Source organism: Hypanus sabinus, chromosome 25 (genome assembly GCF_030144855.1).
Source record: "Hypanus sabinus isolate sHypSab1 chromosome 25, sHypSab1.hap1, whole genome shotgun sequence".
Classification (NCBI taxonomy): domain Eukaryota; kingdom Metazoa; phylum Chordata; class Chondrichthyes; order Myliobatiformes; family Dasyatidae; genus Hypanus; species Hypanus sabinus.
The window spans coordinates 41,964,740-41,989,239 of record NC_082730.1 but is presented as its reverse complement, the minus strand read 5'-3'; the positions used below and the strand labels follow the sequence as shown (position 1 = coordinate 41,989,239).

The window sequence follows — 24,500 nt, the reverse complement described above, 5'->3', positions numbered from 1 at the left end:
TAGCTCTGATGAAGGGTCTCGGTGTGAAATTTGATTGTTGATTTGCCTCTATCGATGCTGTCCAACCTGCCGAGCTCTTTCAGCATTTTCTGTATGTTGTTCAAGATTTCCAGCTTCTTCAGAATCTTCTGTACCAAAGTTGGTGAGGAGTCATATAAAGTGGAAGTGTAGGAACTTCTCTGAGGGAGTGGTAAATGACTGCAATCCTCTACTCTGGAGGGTTGCAGGCGTTAGATCATTGGGGATATTTGAGATAATGTTGATAAATTTTAGAAAGACTAGGCAGATTGGGCATGGGTGGCAGGGCAGATCTGCATTCGCTCCTGTTTTCTTATCTTCTTTTGCTAAGTTACCCATTTATACACTGGTCAGTTTATCCTCAGAGAGTAAACGATAATTCCAGCCAAATCAAAAGAAAAGACAACTTTGTGATGCACAGTGCCAGGTTTGGCGTTGGTTCAGTCAAATACACTGACAGATGCTTACGGAATAAGGACATCTAGAGGATGACAGCAGTGAAAAGGTCTGGTTTGTAGTCTATTAGCATAAATCAGTAAGCATTACACAGAAAAAAAATCCAGTTGCCACACAATTGATTACATATTAAAATTTTAATTGTTTTAATGTTTTAAAATCCCTATATTTGTTCCTGTTTTTCTTACTTGCCATAGGAGCTGCCACACTTAGTACCTGTGAAGTGATGTCCTGCAGTGCTTCTCTCAAGCACAGAAGCTTCTATTCCTATCGTGACTTCAGGAGTTACAAACGTTAGATCAATGTATCCTGTGAAAGGTTTATTTAAATCAACAGGTACTTTCAAAAACAAAGTACAGCCTCATGGCTTTATTATCGAGAACTGGGTTGAAAGGCATGACATTTGGAAGATCAATGAGTGAATTTCTAAGGGTTACAATTAGAATAGATAAAGGTTTGATCAGTAATAGGCTAAGATCGATACTAATTTGAGGAATTACAAACTTTACTGAATGACATGTTAACACATACAGACTTTCAGACCATTGTCGCTTCAGATTTTAAGCTATAATCTCCATTAAGGGATTAGAAATAGATATAGAGAAAAATCATTAAAGCTTGGTTGGAAGTAAATTAGAAAATTCTTCAAAGCATGTGCTATCCACTGAGTAACCATTTAGCTAGGCTATGTGGAACTGTCAGTTTTGCCAACAATTCTAGATCAGAGAAAGCATGGAATTTACCCCAGTGAGATTGCTAATGTACATATTTCTGTGTGTATTGGGGTGGTTGGGTTGTGACGAATGTGTCGACACATCCCAGATGTTCACTTGTACATACTATAAAAATGAAGCATGAAATATGTTTGAGGACAGATGTGGATTTCTTGTTCAATTCCTAGATCTGTCATCAAATCTAGGGATAAACTATTGAGTTAACTTCACTATTTGTCTCTCAATTTCATTCATTTGAATGGAGTCACTGACTTCCATTTTGTTAATTAATAGTGGTGTATTTAATTAATTCATATTAATTAATGCACTTTTGTCTACTATTTCTGACTCTCTCTGACAGTCAAAGACATTTGGAAGTAGTGGGAAACCTAAAAGAATGGGTTGTTAGATAACAAGTGCTACACCTCTTCCTTCGCCACCATTCAAGGACCCAAATCGTCTTTCCAGGTGAGGTGGCAGTTCACCTGTGAGTCAGTCAGGGGTCATCTGCTGTATCCAGAGCTCCCAGTGCTGCCTCCTTTACGTCAGTAAGACCCAATGCAGATTGGTAGATGGCTTTGTAGAACACCTTCTCTTTGTCTGCTGCAGGGTCTCTCGGTAGCTAACCAGTTCAATCCAACTTTCTATTCTGACATGTACATCCATGGCTTTCTCTACTGCCATGATGAGGCAAAACTCAGAATGGAGGAGTAACACCTAATTTTCTATATGGGTAGCCTCCCTTATGGCATGGACATGAACTTCTGGTAATTTACCCCCACCCCCCAACTGTCCTTTGTTCTTTTCCCATTCCCCATTCTGGTTACCCTTTTATCTCTTCTCATCTCCTCACCTTACTTTTCTTCCCTTTCTTCTACGGTCCACTGTCCTCTCTTGTAAGATTCCTTTCTCAGCCTTTTACATCTTCTGCCAATTCCCTCCAAGCTTCTTATTTCATCCCCTGTCCTCTACCCTGTCACATTCCGCTTCACCTGGTTTCAGCTGTCCCCTGCCAGCTTGTATTCCCCCCCCACCCCCCTTTGTTTTACCAACTAGTAGTTAAGCTTAAACACAGGAAATTCTGAAGATGCTGCAAATCTAAAGCAACACACACAAAATCTTGGAAGAACTCAGCAGGCAAGCAACATCTATGGAAATTACTAGAGAGTCGCTGTTTCACACCGAGTCCCTTCTTCGGGACTGAGAAGGAAGGGGGAAGATGCCAGAATAAAATGGTGGGGGGGGGGGGGGTGAAAGAGGCTAACTGGAAGGTGATTGGGTGGGAAAGGTCAAACGCTGAAGAAGGAGGAATCTGGCAGGAGAGGAGAGTGGGCCGTAGGAGAAAGGGAGGGAGGAGGGGACCCAGGGGGAGGTAATAGGCAGGCGAGAAGAAATAAAAGGTGAGAATGGGGAAAAGAGAAAGGGTGGGAGAAATGGATAAATTCCATCATGTTGGAGGGTACCCGGCTGGAATGGCTTCACCTTGGCTCAAGAGGAGGCCTTGGACTAACATGTTAGAATGGGAATCAGAATGAAATGCTTGGCCACTGGGAGGTTCCGCTAGTGGTGGATGGTGCAGAGTGCTGGATGAAGCTGTCCCTAACTGTGCACAATGGAATATTTAAGTTGAGACTTTGCCTTGATGCAATGATATTCTTAAAAGTTTGAAAAAACCAGTTTTCAATTCTATTTTCTTAACCACATTTAAACATTAATAATAAAATGTTTCTTGTTACATCGACTGTAAACTATATCAGCTAAAGCTCAATTCTGCTGAAAACTGTAAAGACTACTGGAGTCAAGTTGGCTAATTCCTGAAAGCGGGTGTTGTGATGGTAATTCATGATTAACCCATGCCAGCTGATTAAATTGTGGCCAGCCTTGAGTTGCTTCCTCATTTCTAAAGAAGTTGCACTCAGCTAGCACTTCCCTGGATAAATATTAGTTGCATGCATCTACTGGGACTCTGTATTGCTAGCCCGAAGTACTAGCGTAATGCTAGCCACTACAATATAGTGCCCCCTCTCCACCAATCAAAACGGTCCATGTACTCTGGACTTACAGATTTCCTTGAATTTTTCACCCAAGGTCACTAATAACTACCTATCCCCCAGTTACAGTGAAGGATAAGATAAATCTTGGGTACTTTGTACACAACGAGCTTCCATCCATTAGTTTTGTTGATTGTTGGACTGGCAGAAGAATGCATTTAACTTGCTTATATGTGTGGTGTAGGTGATCAGGTGGAATAATTAATTAATTCCCTTTTTTCTTTTCTCTCTTTTTTTTCTCTCTCTGCCCCTCTCACAATCACTCCTTGCCGGTTCTCCATCTCCCTCTGGTGCTCCCTTCCCCCTTTCTTTCTCCCTAAACCTCCCATCCCATGATCCTCTCCCTTCTCCAGATCTGTATCCCTTTGGCCAATCAACTTTCCAGCTCTGAGCTTCACCCCTCCTCCTCCTGCCTTCTCCTATCATTTTGGATCTCCCCCTCCCCCTCCCACTTTCAAATCTCTTCTTTGAGTTAGTTCTGATGAAGGGTCTCGGCCCGAAACGTTGACTGTACTTCTTCCTATAGATGCTGCCTGGCCTGCTGTGTTCCACCAGCATTTTGTGTGTGTTGTTAGGTAGAATAAGGGTTGGGCAGGGATTGGTAACGTGAATGCAAAGAGATTAATCTAGGATCAAAGGGTGAAACTGATATGGACAGCACTGGAGGAAGGTTCGATTGTTCACACATCCCAGGGATTCCTGGAAAGCAGATGGAAGCTTTCTTTACAGATCAATAGTGAGTGTGAATGGTTTGAAATCAATTGCATATTTTGGACCAAGAAGGACACCTGAATCACTCAGCTTGATCTTCAAAGGATGGAACTACCCTGGAGCTATCAAAAGAGAGATTAGAGTCGAGCTGGTTGGTGAGGGATCTGAAGTGGGTTCTGGTGGTTCTCTCAGAAAAAGTGAGAGGGCACCACAATACCATATAGCGAGTCTGACACTACTACAACTCGGAGTTTCCAGTTCAATTCCAGCATTCTCCGGAAACAAGTTCGTACATTCTTTTCCGTGTGTGTACGGGTTTCCTTCATGTCCTCTGGTTTCCTCCCATGGTCCAAAGTCATACCTGTTACTAGGTCAATTGGTCATTGTAAGTTGTCACATGATTAGGCTGAAGTTAAATTGGTGGGTTGCTGGGCAGAGTTGGAGTGACCGGTTCCACACCGCATCTCTGTAAGTAAATAAAAGGATTGGGCAGGGTAGAAGGGTCGTTGTCTTTCTGGAGGTAGTATTGGGTCATAGTCAGGGGACTGCTGGAACAGGGAGTGAAAGAAAATTGGTAGTCTAGATGGCTAGTACAATGGGAAGAAAGTGGAATGGAAATGGGACATATTGAGTTTAATGTAGTTATGGGATGATGTTGGGAAGAAATACATTGAGCATCACTTAAAGCACCTAGCTAGACCAGAAAGACTAGTCAGATACATACATTTTGCACAGTGCATTAGGATTTCTCATTCAGAATGTAAATAGCATGCATGCGCTCCATGAGTTAACATATCCTCATTGCATCTGAGAATCATTGTTACTGTCAACTACAATAAGTTGAATTCATCAACAATATATTCCATAAACCAATAATCCATAATTGCATCCTTTGTAAATTTTAAATTAAGAATGAATGCAGTTATTCTTTAAATAAAGATTTTTTAAATCTCATAATTCCACTGTATGTGGATCCTGAGTCATTTAGTCTTTTTTTTAATTATGAAGTAATTACAATCTCATTATGATAGCATCTTCTCAATAGTATTCATTTATTAATATAATAAAGTGCAAAATTATTAATCCATTTTGTTCATTTGCTTATCTTGTTCATTTATTATATTATTGTATAGAGTAGTGGAGCCACACTTTTCAGGGGAAGAGAAAAAGAAATTCCACAAGATTCATTTTCATTAAGTTGCAATCATGTAAACTGAGCTGCTAATAATTTCCACACTACCATCCCCTCACCACCATTCAGAGTCCTGAACAGTCCTTCCAGCTGAGGGGGCACTCCACCTACAGTGTAATTTATTGTACCTGATGCTCCTGACTCGAAGCTTATAGGGGGACTGCTTCATTGAGCACCTTCACTCCTTCTGCCACAGAGGGTGGGCTTTCTAGTGGCCAAAACTTTTAATTTTACTCCCATTTCTATTTTGACTTGTTTGTGAGTGGCCTCCTCTACTGTTACAGTCACCCATCTTCCCCCTTGCCTGGTTTCACCTATCATCTACCTGCTTATACACCTCCTACAACCCCACCTTCTCATTCTGGTTTCTTCCCATTTCCCTTCCAGTCCTGGTGAAGGGTCTCAGCACAGAACATCGACTATTTATTATTCTCCACAGGTGCTGATGACCTGCTGAGTATGTATTCCTAACAATTTCCACTGTGGTTGCTGCCATATAGAATGAAATAGTTTTTTTTTAAAGCTTCAAGAACTTTCTATTGCATTTGTGAAATAATTTTTCATTTACATTACCTAGTTACCCAAAGCAAAGTGTGGATATGATAGCAGTGAAATTGGAATCAGTCACTATTGCAAGATACATAGTTTGGAAGTTTCATAGTCCTTGGAAAACCACTATTTATGAGAACATTAATGTTGCAGATGATTGTGTTGTTCTTTGTCAGAACACTCACCAGCATATGCAGAGAAAGCTGCTCATAATGCCCATCAGGATGCCATTTTAATTTGATGCCATTTGCCATTTTTAAACTGCACACATAAACTTGCATTCTTCCTTAAAAATACATGGTCAAAAATGTTAAGCACCATGTATGATTTTCAAATAGTGCAATTTAAAATATTTATCAATCATTTAAAAGCTTATTAATGTTCTTCTGTTTGTGATTCTACATGAGCAGGTCCAAGATGCAGGGAGTGGCAAGTTTTAAAGTATATTTTGTAGGTTTTAAATGTTCTGAATAAAGTAGTTGCAACACAGTCTGCTGGAAGAGCTCAGAGGGTTGAGCGGCATCAATGGGGGTTGGGGGGGGGGGGGGGTGAAGGAATTTCCAATATTTGGCCAAAACCCAAGTCTTGCTGCAGGGTTTCAATCTCAAATGTTGTCAGTTTCTTTTGTTCCCTGATGAGACTTCAGCACCTCAATCACAATTCTCCAATCACCAACCTTCCTCCTCACATTGATCCTGACTTCAATGCTCCTCAAATCTCCAACCTCTTCAACTTTGCCTTTCCTTCTCCCAATTCCTGTTTCATGTAAGTTCCTTCCTTAAGTAAAGAGACCAGTACTCTACACTGTCTTCCAGATATAGTCTCACCATTGCCTGTATAACTGAAGCACAACATGAATGTTATTGTATATAATTTCTCTAGCAATAAATACCAACATTCTCTGAGTTTTCCTGTATCTGTGTAGCATATATCTATGAATCATGCATTTGGATATCCTAATTTCACTGCACCTCAGTATTGTGAAATCTCTCACCATTTATATAATATTTTTCTTATACTATGGTCAAAATTAATAATCTTACATTATACCTCAAATTGCCAGTTCTTTGTTCCCTTCACTTAATCAGTCTCTATCTCTTAGTAACCTCCCTTATGTCCTAATTAAACATTAATCCTGCTATTTGCTGCCAGCAAGCTAAATAATCATGGCTTTGATGCCTTCATCCAAATTATTTACATTTGCAAGAAAAGGTTTGTGAACCCTTTGCAATTACCCGGTTTTCTGCATTAATTACTCATAAAATGTGGTCTAATATTCATCACAATAATAGACAGACACAGTCTGCCTAAACTAATAACACGTAAACAGTTGTACTTTTCATGTCTTTATTGAACTCATTGTTAAATCATTCACCATCTAGGCTGGAAAAAACATGTGAACTCTTGTATTTAATAACTGTTAGAACCGCTTTTAGCAGCAAAAACCTCCACCAAATGTTTCCTGTAGCTTCTGATCAGACTTTCACAATGGCGAGGGGAAATTTTAGATCATTGCTCCATACAAAGACATTTCAGATGAATAGTGCCCCTTTCCCCCTAAACATAGCAGTGTACATTTCTGTCAATAAGTTCAACTTTTGTCTCATCTATCCATAGAACATCGTCCCAGAAGCGTTATGGAGCATCTGGGTGGTTGTTTGTAAACTTGAGAAATGCCGCAATGTTTTTTTTTGAAAGTACTGGTTTCCTCCATGCTGTCCTTCTATGACACCATTCTTGTTCAGTGTTTTTCTTATAGCGGACACATGAACAGAAATTTCAGCAAGTTCTAGAGATTTCTGTAGGTATTTTGCTGTTACCCTTGGGTTTTTTTCACCTCCTTCAGCTTTGCACATTGTGCTCTTGGTGTGATCTTTGCAGGATGCATACCCCTAAGGACAATAGCAACAGGACTGAATTTCCTCCATTTGTAGACAATTTCTTTTACTGTGGACATTCAGGGCTTTAGACATGCTTTTATAGCCTTTTTTAGCTTCATGCGTCTCTACAGTTTTTCTTCTAAGGCCCTCTGAAGGTTGTTTTGATCGAGGCATGGTGCACATAAACAGATCTTTTTTGAGAAGAGCAGGCTCAGTCAGTAACCTGACTTTGTCTTTTTTATAGGGCAGGACACCTCTACAACTCACATCTCCAATCTCACCTCATTGATTGGAACACCTGACTCCAAATAGCTCTTGTAGAAGGCATTACCCCAGAAGTTCACCTACTTTTTTGAACCGAGACTGGGATTGCTTAAATGGTGTACTCAGTTTTGACAAGAAGAAATACAACTGTTTGTGCGTTATTAGCTTAGGCAGATTGTATTTGTCTATTATTATGATTTTGGTGAAGATCAGACCACATCTTATGAGTAATTAATGCAGAAAACCAGGTTCACAAAGGGTTCACAAACTTTTTCTTGCAACTTGTATATAAACAGTAAATCTGTTTACTGTTCTATGGTGTAACCCCAATAAACAGTAAATCTTGTGACACACTATTTGTCAGATATTGCCAATTATAAAATGACACATTTATGCCCACTAGGCAGTCAATCTTCTGACCATGTAACAGTGTAACATTGCACAAGCTTTTACTTACAGCAATATCCCTCCAGCGTTGAACATTGGGATATTTCAGGCAAAATTGGGGAAGAACATAACTGGTCTTGGACAGGAAATGGAATTGGAATTGGTTTATCATTGTAACATGTACCAAGGTACAGCGATAAGCTTGCTTTGTATATTGTTCACCACACAGATCAAGTCATTACATGATGCACATTTCAGATATACAGACACTTTTCAATTTAAAGTCATATACTTTGTGTTTATGTTTACACTTATAGTACAGATACTTATGGAGCATTCATAATAGTAACTATCTGCTGCAATGTCACCATTATTAGGCTAGAAGGGAATACAATTAACATTGGACATTATTATTGGCAGTTTGCTCTACAAATGTGAATATAAATGTTCACAACAGAAGCCATAGTGAAGAGATATGAAACTTTTTAAATGAGAGGTGTTTGAATTCTAAACAGGATTTGGGGTGCAGTGTTTCTGTGGGGTTCATTGGGCCTGTTGCCATAGAACTAAACGGAGACATCTTATGGTGTTGTAGCACGGGAAGGCTCTCTAAGAACAGAACACCACAGAGATGAAAAGTAGTGCCACCATTATGGGCCACTGAGAAAGGAGGAATCTTCTTGGAATATTTTTGACACTGCCATCTTTCATTCAGTAGTTACTGTCAGGAGGAAAGGGACAAGAACAATCCGGAAATCTGAGCCTATCCTACCCACTATTGTCCACTAATGCAAAAGTGGGGAAGACAGTCTGATATGAAGGAATTCTAAGATAGACAAAAGAGCTGCTGAAGCCCTCTTTGCTTCCTACTCTAACTCCTTATGAATGGATGCAATTAAGAATAAAGCTGAGTAATTATGGTTTCAAAGAATCTAATTTTAAAGCTGTCCAGTACATTTTTTTTGACATCGCAGTGATATATCTTCCATCGAGTGCTTATCTCCCACTGGAGTTGGTTGTTGTAGTCTGTCCAACATCATTTGCTGTTTATAGTGCAAAGAATACTTTCAGACTAATTTTCATGCTAGTAAAATCAACTTCTTCAATGCCTGACTGGGAAAGTTCAATTCCCAGCATCAGAGAAATACAACACTTTGATGTTTATTTTAGCCAGAGGTACAATCTGTCTCAGAATTCTAAACAGGATTTGGCTCGAAGTGATCCTTATGGAGATCATTGCTCCTGATGCTATTTAATTTAAGCAACAGAGGCAGGATTTTTGGGTGAGAAAATGTTTCTTTTGACTAATTTGTTAATGTTCTAAAGTAACCCATTTGTGCAGAGATTTGTATTCCTGAGAAAATATGAAAATGGCTGCAGCCAATATATGAAGTTGTAGGATATTCATGTCCAGGCCAGGAGAACGACAGCCAATGAAGATCTTTTCAGATAGTCAATTATATAATGTGATAAATTCAGCAGCCTAATTAGCACAACAACCTCCTACAGACAGGAATGTGATAAATGACCAGTGATGCTAGCTGAGGAAAATTTTACGGGCAGGATGCCAGAAATAACTTCCCATTTTTTTTCTTGAAAGGGAATATTTTATAACCACCCAGGGAACAGAGAGGATCTACCTTCAAAGTCCAGTCTAAGTGACAAAAATTGTGACAATGCAGAACCTCCGTCGTACAACAATGAATGGATGGGGCGACAATTTGGATTGGAGTTCGTTGTTTTCTGTGCAGAGGATGTTGAGGTTTAACAAAAAAGCAAAAGTATATAACTTGTAGAATTTAATGACCATATTAAGAAGCTTCGCTAAAAATCTGATCAAAGTTTCTTTTCAAAGTATTGATTTTGATTCCTTATGTAAAATGTATAGATTTATGAATATTGACATATGACAGGTTTGCATAAGATATTAAAACATTACATAAGCAACTTAAAATTAATAGCTCTTCCTGGGCATTAATGATATTTTTAATGGTACAGCATAGAATGCATTTTGTGTACTGAATATTATGTACCAGAAATAACTCTGAACTGATAACCACCTTGAATTAGACTCTGAATATGACAATTATTGAGGTTGGCAATCAATGGATCAGTTATGATTAATGTGTTTTACAAGGCACACATTAGAGAAAAGTGGCTGAAACCATATGTGATAAATGTAAAACAACAGAAATGTGGATGAAGGTGGGGACTGCTGCCAGAAAACAACAAATTTCATTATCTATGTCAGTGATAATAAACGGATTCTGATAATCAATTAGGTCTGAAGATAAGATTACAATTAACAATATTTGTGAGATCCAAATAACATGCAGTTTTCAAACTATCTTATGTGATAGAATGAGGCCATTTGGCTCTTCTCTTTATTAGTGATATAAGAAAGTTGGATTAGTTAGAAAGTCGAGAGAAGAGGCAAAGTAGTGAATTTTTCAGACCTTAAGTAAATGTGTTTCCCAAGTGTTTAATGAAAGGAGCTCTCAATTTTTTGATACATACTGGGCTTAGAAGACATAATTTCAAATATGCAAATGACACATGACTTAGTAAAGGAGTTCATAAAGATCCATGTGGAATGGGAAGACACACAGCTAGCTAAAATTAGAAAAATGAAGCAAAATTTTTTTGGAGTGTGGCCAGTCATTCCAAGCTGCTCTCTGCAGATCATTATTTATAATTGTTCTACTCTTTTAAATATAAATTCTAAGACATTAGAAATTGTACTTACTCTATAACTATAACATTGTATTCTGCAAACTGTTATTTTTTACCCCTAGTACTACTACCTCGATAAACTGATGTGACTAAAGTAAAATGAAGTTTTTCCACTGCATCTTGGTGCATGAGGCAAAAATAAGACAAGTTTACAAAATAAAACAAAACAAAATGCAGTGATTAGATAGATAGATAGGTACAGCACAAGAACAGGCCATTTGGCCCACAATGTTGTGCCAAACCCAGTAAAAAGCAGATCAAAGACACCCAAACATTAATCCTTCTGACCTACACCAAGTCCATATCCCTCCATCTCCCTTACAGCCATGTGTCATGCATAGTTCTTATCTTCCTATATATATATTTTTAAGGGAGTTCTGTCATAGCAAACAAGCAAATCAGTGAACAATACTGTGAGATTTGGTTTCAGTATGTAACTGTTTTGTTATAAAGAGGTAACCTAAAGGATCTGAAAAGAGTGGAAGCTAAGGCAGGTGCCTTGTGCTACCAATTTGTAGTTATTCAATGTGTTAGGACAATGATTGTTTTTTTTAATTCTCCAGTTCTATTGTTGCCATTTTGAAGTTAATTCAATCACCCACTTTCTGTATTTAGTAGTATAAAATGTTTTGCTGATTTTCTGACCCACTTGCCTTCTGAATTAGAAATTGGTACGCATTACACTTGTTTTTCAGGTATAGAATTAGGCTCCATGGACACCAATTTGTAATGCAATGGCCTGTGCCCAATCTGTGCTGTCATTAGTTCTGCTGCAAAATTCATAGGGCTTGTTTTCTGCTTTCCTGGGCGGATGCCTGAGAAAGGTGTTAAGCCTCCTGACTACATTAATTATTGGCCTAACACCTGTTCAAGGATGCTGTGGTTAGTGATGAGCAAGTCAACATCTGCCCTGTGCCACTCGGGGTTTTGCAATGGCTGCCAGCCAGGGGTGCATGTGTAAATATTGTTTTCTCAGAGACAGTTTCTTGTGGAAGTAGGTGGCACATCTGTACCTCCCAGGATGAATCCACAGGAAGATAATCACCCCCCCAACCCTTATCCAGGCAGCTGATGGAAGTGATATCTCCTGTTGAGCAAGCTATCTCTAATGCTGGAAGCCCCTCACCTTTAGCACTTAAATTCGATCAGACCTGGGCCTTTAGTTATTATCTAGTTGTTGCAAATTATTATTTTTTTTACCTACTTTGAGTGTGGCGTCATACAGTGGGCATGAGACAGCTGAGCCACACTGTAGATGTGGCATCCCACAGCCAGTACAGGGTTTGATTGAATTTGCAATACACATCCTTTTGTTCACCTGTACTTTAATGTCGCTCACTGTGCATCGTACATTGTAAAGCAACACTGGAATTTGAAAGCAAGGCTCTGTTCCCTTTGATGGATTCATTAACTCCTTCCCAACTATTTCTGCAGAATCTCTGATAGAGTTATGTGAAGCAAGTGAACTTTCACGGGATCTCCAACTTCAGAAACAGAATTAAACTTTCATTTTTAATTAGCATGGTCCTGACTTTGATTTACACTTAGCGGCCATTTTGTTCAGTACCTTCTTTACTTAATAAAGTGCGCACTGAGTGTATATTCATGGTCTTCTTCTGCTGTAGCTCATCCACTTCAAGGTTTAATATGTTGTGCATTCAAAGATGCTCTTCAATAGCCCACTGATTAATGTGATGTTATTTGAGTAAATGTTACATTCCTGTCAGCTTAAACCAGTCTGGCTATACCCCTCTCATTAACAAGGCCCTTTAGTCCACAGAACTGCTGCTTGCTGGATGGTTTTGTTTCTCTGTAAACTCCAGAGAAAATCCCAGGAGATCAGCCGTTTATGAGACACACAAGCCACCCTAACGCTCACTAACACTAACACTCATTCCACGCTCATAGTCACTTAGATCACATATCTGATGTTTAGTCTGAAGTAAAACTGAACCTCGTGACCATGTCTGCATGCTTGTATGCATTGAGTTCCTGCCACATGATTGGCTGATTAGAGATTTGCATTAACAAGCAGGTGTACCGGTGTGCCTAATAAAGTGGCCACTGAGTGGACATTGGAGTCAGTCTAATCAAATACTTGGGGCTGCATGGAAGAGGTCTGTTACTCTGTCACTGTCTGTTTGGTACCTGGGTCACATTTGATTAGATTACTGCTTGTAATGAATGACACTGAAATTGTCCATGTGATGGGATGGAAAATTAGAGTTGAAATTTATTTAGCTGAGTTATTTCTGTTTGGTATTATGTCTAGAACAAATCAATTAACAAAATCTATTTTTTTAAACAGTAGTTGAAGCAAAATGCTTCAAAAAAAGCCCTGTAGCTGCAATATTCTGATGATTATCCTTACCCCAGCACTGCTACATGAGGAACATTCCATCTTTGTTTTTAACAATTTGCGTTCAATAACCAAGCATTGTTCTTATAAAATGTGTGAGCTGCTGGTTGGATATGTGAACCTAAAATGAATGAAGCCTGGACCAGAGTCATGGGCCTCCCAGTTGGCTAGCTGTTCATCACTGGTTACGGACTCAAATATAATTTTATGTTTTATTGTGTGTGTGTATTTGTTTGTGCGAGGGCAAAGTGCTATCTTCAATGTAATGGATCTCACAGAGCAAGAAGAAATCAGCGCCACCTGGATGGGCAACTTTGACTGTGACCTTGAAATGCTTCTCCGAGAATATCCTGCAACAATCTTGCTGCCAATCCAGGCCATGATTCAACTGCAAAACAACAGGGTCCTGGGAGCTTGCAATGTTTCTTTTGAAGCTTTTAGAATTTTAGAGTTTAGAAGTTCTAAACTTTGGCAGGGAGGAACTTTGATCACAAATTTCCACCCTCATCCTTAATGTGAGGGAAAAGGAACATTAAAAATACTGTCTTATAACTACCTATGTTCTATATTACACCTCCAACAAGTTTCCTGCTGCAGCAGAGGATGAACAGGGAAATGTTCAATGCATTTCTTGTCCATTCCAGAAACAAGGTCACCCTAATCTGATGTTGCTTGTAAATACAAATCATTGTTTGCATATTCACTGAAGCATATAATAAACTGAGCCTTACTTACACTTTGTATTTAGAAAACAACCCAATAATAAAGGTCCAATACAAGACCTGAAAAGGGTGCACCACTTTTCATCTTCTTCCTTGGCAATTCCTGCTTCCAAAACTGCTTCCCATGTTCCAAGACGCCTCCAAACACAGGCAGATATCTGCTATGAATTTCTTCATAGCCTTTAATCTGCAAGCCCAGTCTTTGGCTGTTTGAGGACCAATGAAAAAGCAGCAAATGTCAGAAACACTCATGAGGTTAGGCGGCACCTGTGCTCAACCTGATGAGTGCTGCTCAACCTGATGAGTGCTTCAAGCATTTTTCAGAATTTCCAATCTTTGCAGTATTTTTGTTGTTCACTCGATGCTGAGGGACTGCCTAAAGATAACACTGAGACAAAGTACATGACCCAGCCAACACAAAACAATCATACATCAAATGTTCTTTGGCATAGAGTAATACCAGAGAGAAGAGAAATATATTGCCAAAATATATTGAAGCCATTTTTCATGAAACATCAGCAGGTTTCAACAATCCCCCTCAGGAGACCATCCAAACCTTGGCATTTCACTTCATATATCTGCTGATGCACCATCAATAACTCACACTGAGACGTAAGGCGAGATATCTTGGAGACTGAGGCCGAGCGTCAGGCCACAGATCTCCTTTATACAGGGGCCTGTGGGAGGAGCCACAGGAGCAGTCAGCAGGGGCGTGTCCCGACAGGCACATAGTTCACCACACCTGCCTAATCTGTCACAGAGTCAAGAGAACTATGCCCTCCACACTCTCAAGAAAGAGTGTTTGGCCGACAGGAATGAGGATAGATTCATTTGGTTGGGGAATCCCAAGAGATCATCAGATCTACCTCATTGCTTAGAGAGAAAGCCAAACATTAGTTTTACAAATAAGTCTACTGTGGTTCCATATAGAAATTATGAAAGCTCTTTTCTAAAAATAAAAGTTACACAGCTGACGTGATATAAATCTCAGTGTGTTACCTCTAAAGTATTCCTCTGTCAGATTGTTCACATAGATGAAATTAAATCTTTTGACATACCTGTCATTGAAGTACAATATCATTGTTACAATGGCAATGAAACCTGTGGCCAGAGGAAGTTAAACTAGCGATCCCAGGATATGAAATACAGCCTGCTCAGATTAAAACCTCTAAATGATGACAAATTCCGAGAGATACCGAAGTCTGTTGTGGAAGTTTTTGAAATTCAACCCACAGACTTACAGCAGCATTTCCAATGACACAAAGGGTATATTAGAAAGTTGGTCTCTCCAGTGGGCATTTTGCAATTAGCCTTTGCAACTGCTAATCTGAAAAGATTAGCAAATTTTCAAATTATTTAAAAACATAATTCCCAAGAATTAAGAAGACACACGTGGCACAGGTGCAAGGCATTCTGTCACCAGGTTTGGATATGGCACAAGTGAGGAGTGAGAGACACTGAAGCGGGTCGATAGTTCAGAAAACTTCAATGCGAACAGTGCTAAAGAGAAAATAAAGCAATGAATACCAGCCCAAATAGGGCTGTTAACTAAAACTTTCAAATGGGAAACGAAGCCTACACTGCGGCTGAAAAGAACATCTAATTATTAAACGAATACCACTAGTCTTCAGAGTCAGTTGACTCGACAGTCCCATTTCTCAGGGAAGGCCGATGCAAACAAAAGCGAAGCATTGCTGTGCTCTGTCCAAGCCTCAACAAGCACTACAACAACAAGTATGGAGTTAACTACTATTACGATTAAATAATAATTAGCTGACACGTGACAATTGCTGTATCTACTGCGCTGACGAATCAGTGTTTGTGACACTTTCAGTTAGTTGATTATGTATCAGCATTTCCCCTCTGCCATCCGATTGAACCCATGAACACCACCTCTCTACTTTTTAAATTTCTATTATTTTGCACTACTACTGATTCTGATTTAAAAGAGCAATCCAATTAATCCCAATCCCCTGTACTTTTTCCTCAGCGTGCAGTACACATTTTTCTTTCTAAGTTTTATCCAACTCATTTTAAAAAGTTTGCAGTGAATTGACTTCTATTGTCTTTACAACTTGTATCTTACATTTCCGCAACCTTAAGCAATTCCTCCTTAATTATCAATACACTCCAAAATTCGTAACTCCATCAATATCCCTAACCTTTCTACTCTGGGAAGGATGATCCAGGTTTTCTAGTCTATCTACAGAACTGAAATATTTCATCTAGTTAATATCTTCTGGATACATTGCAAAGCCTTGACATCCTACATAGAGTTCAATGCTACAATACTCCAATAGTGGCCCATAAAGTTATTGCATCTTTTCGGTTTCTATATCTCACTGCAAATTCAAGGATATTATATTCAATTTAATACCTTTGTAAGCCTGTTTGTCACCGACATAAATCCCTTAGCATTCTCCCTCCAAATATTCCAGCCTATTGCAATGATCTGCACTGACTGTGGGGGACCACAGTTAGTGCAGATCGGAAATAACGTCAGCTCCTCTCTGATAATCAACACTGGTGCACCTCGATAATGTGTGCTTAGCCCACTGCTGTACTCTGTCTACACCCATTGTGGCTAGTCACAGCTCAAACACCATCAATAAATTTGCTGATGATGCAACTATTGTTGGCAGAATGTCAGACGGTGACGAGAAGGGATGTAGGAGTGAGATAGCTCAGCTAGTTGAGTGGTGTCACAGAACAACACATTTCATGACATATGCCAGTGATATTAAACCTGATTATGATTCTGATATCCCCATGTTTCTTTATTTCTTTACTCATTCTACCAATTGTTGACATAAAAATTGAGGGTGTTGTGGATAGTCTGGAAGGCTGTCAGAGGTTACAGCAGGACATCAATAGGATACAGAACTGGGCTGAGAAGTGGCAGATGGAGTTTAACCCAGATTAGTGTGAAGTGGTTCATTTTGGTAGGTCAAATTTGAAGACAGAATATAATATTAATAGTAAGACTTTTCTCAGTGTGGCAGTTCAGTGAGATCTGGGGGTCCATGTCCATAGGACATTCAAAGATGCTGCGCAAGTTGACAGTGTTGTTATGAAGGTGTATGGTGAGCTGGCCTTCATCAACTGTGGGACTGAGTTCAAGAGCCTTGAAGTAATGTTACAGCTATATAAAACTTTAGTTAGACCCCACCTGGAGTACTGTGCTCAGTTCTGGTCAACTCATTACAGGAAGTATGTGATACTATAGAGGGAGTGCAGAGGAGACTTACAAGGATGTTGCCTGGATTGGAGAGCATGCCTATTGAGAATAGGTTGAATGAACTTGGCCTTTTCACCTTGGAGTGACAGAGGATGAGAGATGACCTGACAGAGGTGTATAAGATGATGAGAGGCATTGATTGTGTGGATAGTCAGAGGCCTTTTCCCAGGGCTGAAATGGCTAACATAAGGAGTGTCAGGGGAAAGCCTAGTTTGAAACAGGGTCCAGAATAGATCCTATGAACTGTGCTGCTATTAAGAGAGAGAGAGAGGGAGGCGTCCAGCGCAATGAGAGAGACAGACAGAAACTGCTCGAAAGATTGATGTTATGTTTTCTCTGCCAGCTTGTTTACCTTTTCTCCGAGGTCACTTGCCTGCTTGTAAAGTTCCTGCAGAAAGTGGAGGACGGAGCAGGTTGATGGACAGTTGGTGTCCAACATGGAGATATAAAAGCCAGGTCCACTGTTACACAGACAGACACACCAAGACACACCATGAGACACACAGTGCGGACACTGAATGAGCTTTGTTGCACCAACATGAAGGTGGAGCTTTTGGAGGATCGATTCGGGGAATCGATCAGTGGCTCACAGTGTGAAAAGGTGGGGAATTATTTGTGTGTCCATCCTTGCCTGGGTGATAATTCCACCTCTAAAGAATGGTTGTACGTATCACGGTCATAGTCAGTGACCACAACAGGACTTTGGAAGACAACGGGAGGATCAACGGCATCACCTCTCACCTCTCTCTCTCTCCAACGTTACTCAACTAACCACCTCGAACTGAACTGAACTCTCTTCATCATATCTAACTATCAAAATGGATCTCTTTAGATCTTACTGTGAAATGTTTCACTTTCTTGATGTCTGCCCTGTTCTCTGATTTGTTTATGTAATCCTGGTCTCTTACAGTCTACCTCATTACCTACCACATTCATTTCATGTTAACCTATTCTCAAAAATTAGACATTTTGCTTTCAGCTTGGTCTTTGACAAAGTTATGAACACATTTATTAAAACTTTTCCCTATTTGTTTCATTTATGTCCAATATCTTCTGTCATTCAGCAAATCCTGTATTGAATACTCTTCCTTTCCCCTGGGTTGTGCCTAAACTAGCTGAAAGCCATCCAGTGTTCATCTGCCTTTGTTCAAAAAATTTCTTTGCATTTTCTCTTGATTAAATCTGTTATCAGCTCACAGAAATTTATTCTCCAGATCAATACTTACACTCATGATTACTTCAAGTCTTCCTTGATGAAGACTTTTACCAATGTTTCCCAAATGCTCTCTTTTTTGATTTTATAGTATTGGATACTCAGCACTCTTTAACTTGGCCTGGCATTGGTTTTGAACACTCTCCTGTGTACAGTTACTGATTTATTTATATAACTATGCCCCCACTGGGTATAATTCTCCAACAATATCAAGTTACTAAATTCCTTGCACCTTTGCATATAACTTCGGTCCCTTTATCTTCTTTCCATTATTTGGTGGATAACAAATAAAAACTTTATAATTCATTATCATTTATTCCTTCTAACCAAATTGATTACATCTTCAAACCCTCAAATTCCCTTTCCATGGTGCAATATTATCCTTGACCTGTGTTATAAAACACAAACGTTTTATGATCTCTTTGGTTCATCCATTTGCCCGGACCCATCCTCCCTGCTACTAAGCTAATAGTTTACTCATCTTCCCTCGGTGCCTCCAGACATTCGGTGTGACAAGGGAGGATTATGGAAAAAGTATGAATATATAATTAGATATTCTGCCCTCAAGAAAAACACATTTTTGAGCCAACTTGATTTCCACTAAATTCAGCTCTATTTTGTGTTTTTATGTGGGTAAGGAAGTTAAAATTAATGTTTGAATAAATATTGTTTTATTTCTAATCAGACTTCAATGCAATTGAAAGTTCCTTGAGGTGAATGACTTAACAGATACCCAGCACAAACAGGAAATACAAAACAAGATTTTCTTCCTTTATTTCTCATTATTCCTAAAGGAAATAAAGAGATATTTTGGTTTGCTTTTCAGACGGCTTTATAATACTTAAATTGAAACCAATATTTATGACACAGCTCTTTTTTATTTCAAATGGCATGTTTGACCACTAATGAGAACATTTAGGGTCCATGAGCAAGTCTTACCCAAAACATAATTCTTAATCCAACAGCTGCCTGCTGATATTTTCTTCCTCGTAACTAGAAATACATTTTGATCATTGTTTTGGGAAAGCTGAAGGATAAAAACTGAACAGTTCCTGAGGGATCTACTGGTTGAGAACCAGTAATATGCAGTCAATTTTCACTTCATGTAGAGCTGGTGATATATTGCAACAAGTCTGTACACTTACTTCTAGCTCTAATGCTCCTCTTAAATCTTGACACTTACATGTAAGCGGTTATCTTACCTGAGAGTCCACCCACATCCATTTTCTTTAGATTCTTTGCCTCCAGAATGCAGACTGTGAGTTTCCCCGCTGTTGGTACGTAACGCAACGAGGTACAAATGTCTCCCAGTTTCTCAGGCTGTATGGGAATGATGAAGAAATTTAGAATGCTTGAAAATGCAGGGAGTTGTGCTAATATTATTGCATGTAACTGTATGCGCTATTGTAACTACATGTGTTGTGTGCTGTGTATGACTGTATGTACTGTGATGCACCTTGGCCCCGGAGGAACACTGCTTTCTTTAGCTGTATAAATGTGTATGCTTTAATTGCAATTAAACTTGAACTTGCACTTGAGGCATCTTTGAAACTGTGACTTCATGTCAAAATTTAAATTCTTACTCAAATAGACAAAACAAATCTGATGGTTTTCTTTTGAAACACCACCACCCCCCCTTTCAAAGAAACTTTTGAATGAAATCAGATTACCGTGTAGACAACATTGCAAGCATTTTGAGAAGAGTTGGTTTTTCAGCATTCATGAAAACTTATTTCCATGTGCTGCAGATGATAATGTGACCTGAGACTTCTCCACCTGGGCATTGTTTTGAAATGTAAACATCTCAAAAGTCATTATAAAATGCTCCTTGGTAGATTTAAGTGTGGTGCCTTGGGCAAAGTTTGATTTGAAAATGAGTTCTCAACTCTGAATTAGTACATCTTGGATCAATTGAATCAATCGGGCATTAGAATGTCAACAAAACACCCAATCCATGCACTTAACCCCCTACCTCTTCTTTCTCAGCGCTCTCTAGATCACGCCACTCTTCAAGTTGTTGCCCCAGGTCAACTTTGGTCATTAGGACTGACACTTGACCAATGCAGTCGTGCTTGGAAAATCGATCAAAGTCATAAACTGCCATTACCAATGTCTTTCCTCCCAACTCTTGATAAGGAACCTGTGAATAAAATATCATTTAAAGATGAAAAAAGAGCAGAACATTTGCAAATTTACTTTGTCCCTTGCTGTTGGTTTGTGTTACACTGAATATTCTGATTGTTATAACTGTAGTAAATTTCCCTGGGGCAGAAATCCAAAAATTGCTAAGATACATCTAGAAATACAGAGTTTCAGATAAATACTTGCATCTGCATTGTCCTCTGGAAACTTTTCTAAAAAGTCAAAATTATTTGCATATTTCTTACTAACTTATGAAGTATTATTTAAAAGCATTGATAATTGATTGCACATAAATGGAGGCAGGAGAAGCTACAGATGCTGGAAAATGGAGCAAGAAATGAGCTGCTGGAAGTCAGAGAGCCTCTGTAGAGGGAAATGCTATATAACCATATAACAATCACAGCACGGAAACAGGCCATCTTGGCCCTCCTAGTCCGTGCCGAACCCTTAATCTCACCTAGTCCCACCTACCCGCACTCAGCCCATAACCCTCCACTCCTTTCCTGTCCATATACCTATCCAATTTTACCTTAAATGACACAACTGAACTGGCCTCTACTACTTCTACAGGAAGCTCATTCCACAAACAGGAAGCTCATTCCACAATGTTAACATTTCAGTTCTACAATGAAGGGTTCAACCCAAAACGTGGACTGTCTACTTACCTCCGCAGGTAATAGATTGTACACCCTGCTTGGAGATGGTTATTTCCATTTTAACTATGTAGGCTTGAGAATTCCTGTTTCTTGGTCTCAGCAACTGTGAACACTTACTTGAAAATTTCTATGAAGCAATTTATTCAACAATTCATCATATTTTTGGCATTAAATATGCTGGCTAATTGTTCCATCATTTCTGCTTCTCATGCAGCAACATTACTTACTTTCTGCAGGAAGCATTTCCCGCATTTAACAAAGAGGGAGCAATTGAGTTTTAGTTTTCATCAGTTAGAGAAAAAACATAAATTGAGCAAACACCATAAATGCAAGAAGTAATGTGAGCCATATATCACCAAGACATTTTGTGGGCAGCTCACAAATTTACTAGCTACTCTATTAAATATACTTCTTGTGGACTATGATCTCTGCAATTCACAGCCTGTAATTTCCCCTTCGGAGGTGTGTTTGTGAACCATCTGAACGATCTGGTGTTTTTAAGGTCTCCTGAAGGATTTTGTGAACTGAACTCTTGAGAATGCAAGTACGGCCATTGCTAGGCAGACTTCAGGCTTGATTGAAGCATTGGGGCCTGGGCCTGAGAGCTGATTTAAGTGCTGAGCTTAGAGGGAAATACTCTGTTAACATTTCAGTTCTACAATGAAGAGTGTCAACCCAAAACGTGGGCTGTCTACTTACCTCCACAGGTAATTGATTTCCCTCTAATTGCTTAAGAAGATTAAGGCATCAAGGTTAAGGCCAGAGGATGAACCAATTCTCCGTTTCAGCCAAGATCCCACACTGAAGCCATCCTGTCTGCCTGGGTTTGATCTTTCTTTCTCTCTTCTTGCTGTTGCCTTTGAGCAGGTGGTACTGAAGACTTTGGCCCATGCTGCCAGGTTCAGGAGTAGCTGTTATTCTACAGCTGTTGGGCTCCTGAACCGGCTTCACTCACCTCAGCGCTGAACTGGCTTCAAGGCTGCAGCCTGTATCTACCGGGTTCCTGGACTGGCTTCACTCACATTAGCGCTGAACTGGCTCCAAGGCTGCGGCCTGTATCTACCGGGCTCCTGGACTGGCTTCACTCACCTCAGCACTGAACTGGCTCCAAGGCCGCGGCCTCTATCTACCAGGCTCCTGGACTGGCTTCACTCACCTCAGCACTGAACTGGCTCCAAGGCCGCGGCCTGTATCTACCAGGCTCCTGGACTGGCTTCACTCACCTCAGCACTGAACTGGCTCCAAGGCTGCGGCCTGTATCTACCGGGCTCCTGGACTGGCTTCACTCACTTTAGCGCTGAGCTGGCTCCGTGGCTTTGGGCTCATGTTCATGGTCTCTGTGGTTCATATTCTGAGAATTACTTTTGTTTTACTGTTTTATTGCTTGCTCAATTTGTTCCTTATTTGCACATTGGATACTTGTTGTTCTCGTTATGGGGAGTTTATCGTGGATTCTATTGTGTAGAGAGAAACCGGGGAATTATAGACCGGTTAGCCTGACATCGGTGGTGGGGAAAATGTTAGAGCTGGTTATCAAAGATGAGATAACAGCACATTTGGAAAGAAGTGAAATCATTGGACAAAGTCAGCATGGATTTGTGAAAGGAAAATCATGTCTGATGAATCTTATAGAATTTTTTGAGGATGTATCCAGTAGAGTGGATAGGGGAGAACCAGTGGATGTGGTATATTTGGATTTTCAAAAGGTTTTTGACAAGATCCCACACAGGAGATAAGTGTGCAAACTTAAAGCACACGGTATTGGGGGTACGGTATTGATGTGAAGAGAGAATTGGTTGACAAACAGGAAGCAAAGAGTGGGTATAAACGGGACCTTTTCAGAATGGCAGGCAGTGACTAGTGGGGTACTGCAAGGCTCAGTGCTGGGACCCCAGTTGTTTACAATATATATTAATGATTTATACAAGGGAATTAAATGCAGCATCTCAAAGTTTGCGGATGACACAAAGCTGGGCGGCGGTGTTAGCTGTGAGGAGGATGTTAAGAGGATGCAGGGTGACTTGGATAGGTTAGGTGAGTGGGTAAATTCATGGCAGATGCAATTTAATGTGGATAAATGTGAGGTTATCCACTTTGGTTGCAAGAACAGGAAAACAGATTGTTATCTGAATGGTGGCCGATTAGGAAAAGGGGAGATGTAACGAGACCTGGGTGTCATTGTACACCAGTCATTGAAGGTGGGCATGCAGGTACAGCAGGCGGTGAAAAAGGCAAATGGTATGTTGGCAGTCATAGCAAAAGGATTTGAGTACAGGAGCAGGGAGGTTCTACTGCAGTTGTACAAGGCCTTAGTGAGACCGCACCTAGAATATTGTGTGCAGTTTTGGTCCCCTAATCTGAGGAAAGACATTCTTGCCATAGAGGGAGTACAAAGAAGGTGCACCAGATTGATTCCTGGGATGGCAGGACTTTCATATGAAGAAAGACTGGATCAACTAGGCTTATACTCACTGGAATTTAGAAGATTGAGGGGTATCTTACTGAAATGTATAAAATTCTAAAGGGATTGGGCAGGCTAGATGCAGAAAAATTGTTTCTGATGTTGGGGGAGTCCAGAACAAGGGGTCACCTTTTAAGAATAAAGGGGAAGCCTTTTAGGACCGAGATGAGGAAAATCTTCTTCACACAGAGAGTGGTGAATCTGTGGAATTCTCTATCACAGGAAACAGTTGAGGCTAGTTCATTGGCTATAATTAAGAGGAAGTTAGATATGGCCCTTGTGGCTAAAGGGATCGGGGGTATGGATAAAAAGCAGGTACAGGGTCCTGAGTTGGATGATCAGCCATGATCATACTGAATGGCGGTGCAGGCTCGAAGGGCCAAATGGCCTACTCCTGCACCTATTTTCTATGTTTCTATGTTTCTTTGTTTTGTGGCTGCCTGCAAGAAGATGAATCTCAAGTTTGTGTATGGATTACATACATTGCTAATAGCTTTGAACATGCAGAGGGCTATCGGGTGCCATTATGTTAGTAGTCTATGGGGGATTGTTTTGTATGCTGTAATCTATAGCTAACTACTACCATAACAATGCCATGGGGGCTAACCCTGTTGATTTGGCACATCACAGCTCAAAACGATTTATCATTCACGAGACCATAGGAGAATAAATCTTCAGTTTTAGTACTCACTCTGCAGAACTTCCCGCACTGAGAACACATATGAAGAATTTGAGGAAACGCCTCATGTTCAGGA

At 39.9% G+C, this 24,500-nt stretch overlaps 1 protein-coding gene across 2 annotated transcripts in view; it reads right to left on the bottom strand.

Annotated features, from left to right (window-relative positions):
• LOC132381301 (synaptotagmin-B) overlaps positions 1-24,500 on the bottom strand; it is a 113,936-nt gene that overhangs the window by 54,058 nt on the left and 35,378 nt on the right. For both annotated transcript variants that reach the window (XM_059950681.1, XM_059950680.1), the window contains exons 6-7: positions 20,459-20,626; positions 19,689-19,806 (exon numbers count right to left, since the gene is read on the bottom strand). In XM_059950681.1, coding sequence (XP_059806664.1) covers positions 19,689-19,806; positions 20,459-20,626 — 286 coding nt within the window. The remainder of the gene's footprint in view (positions 1-19,688; positions 19,807-20,458; positions 20,627-24,500) is intronic.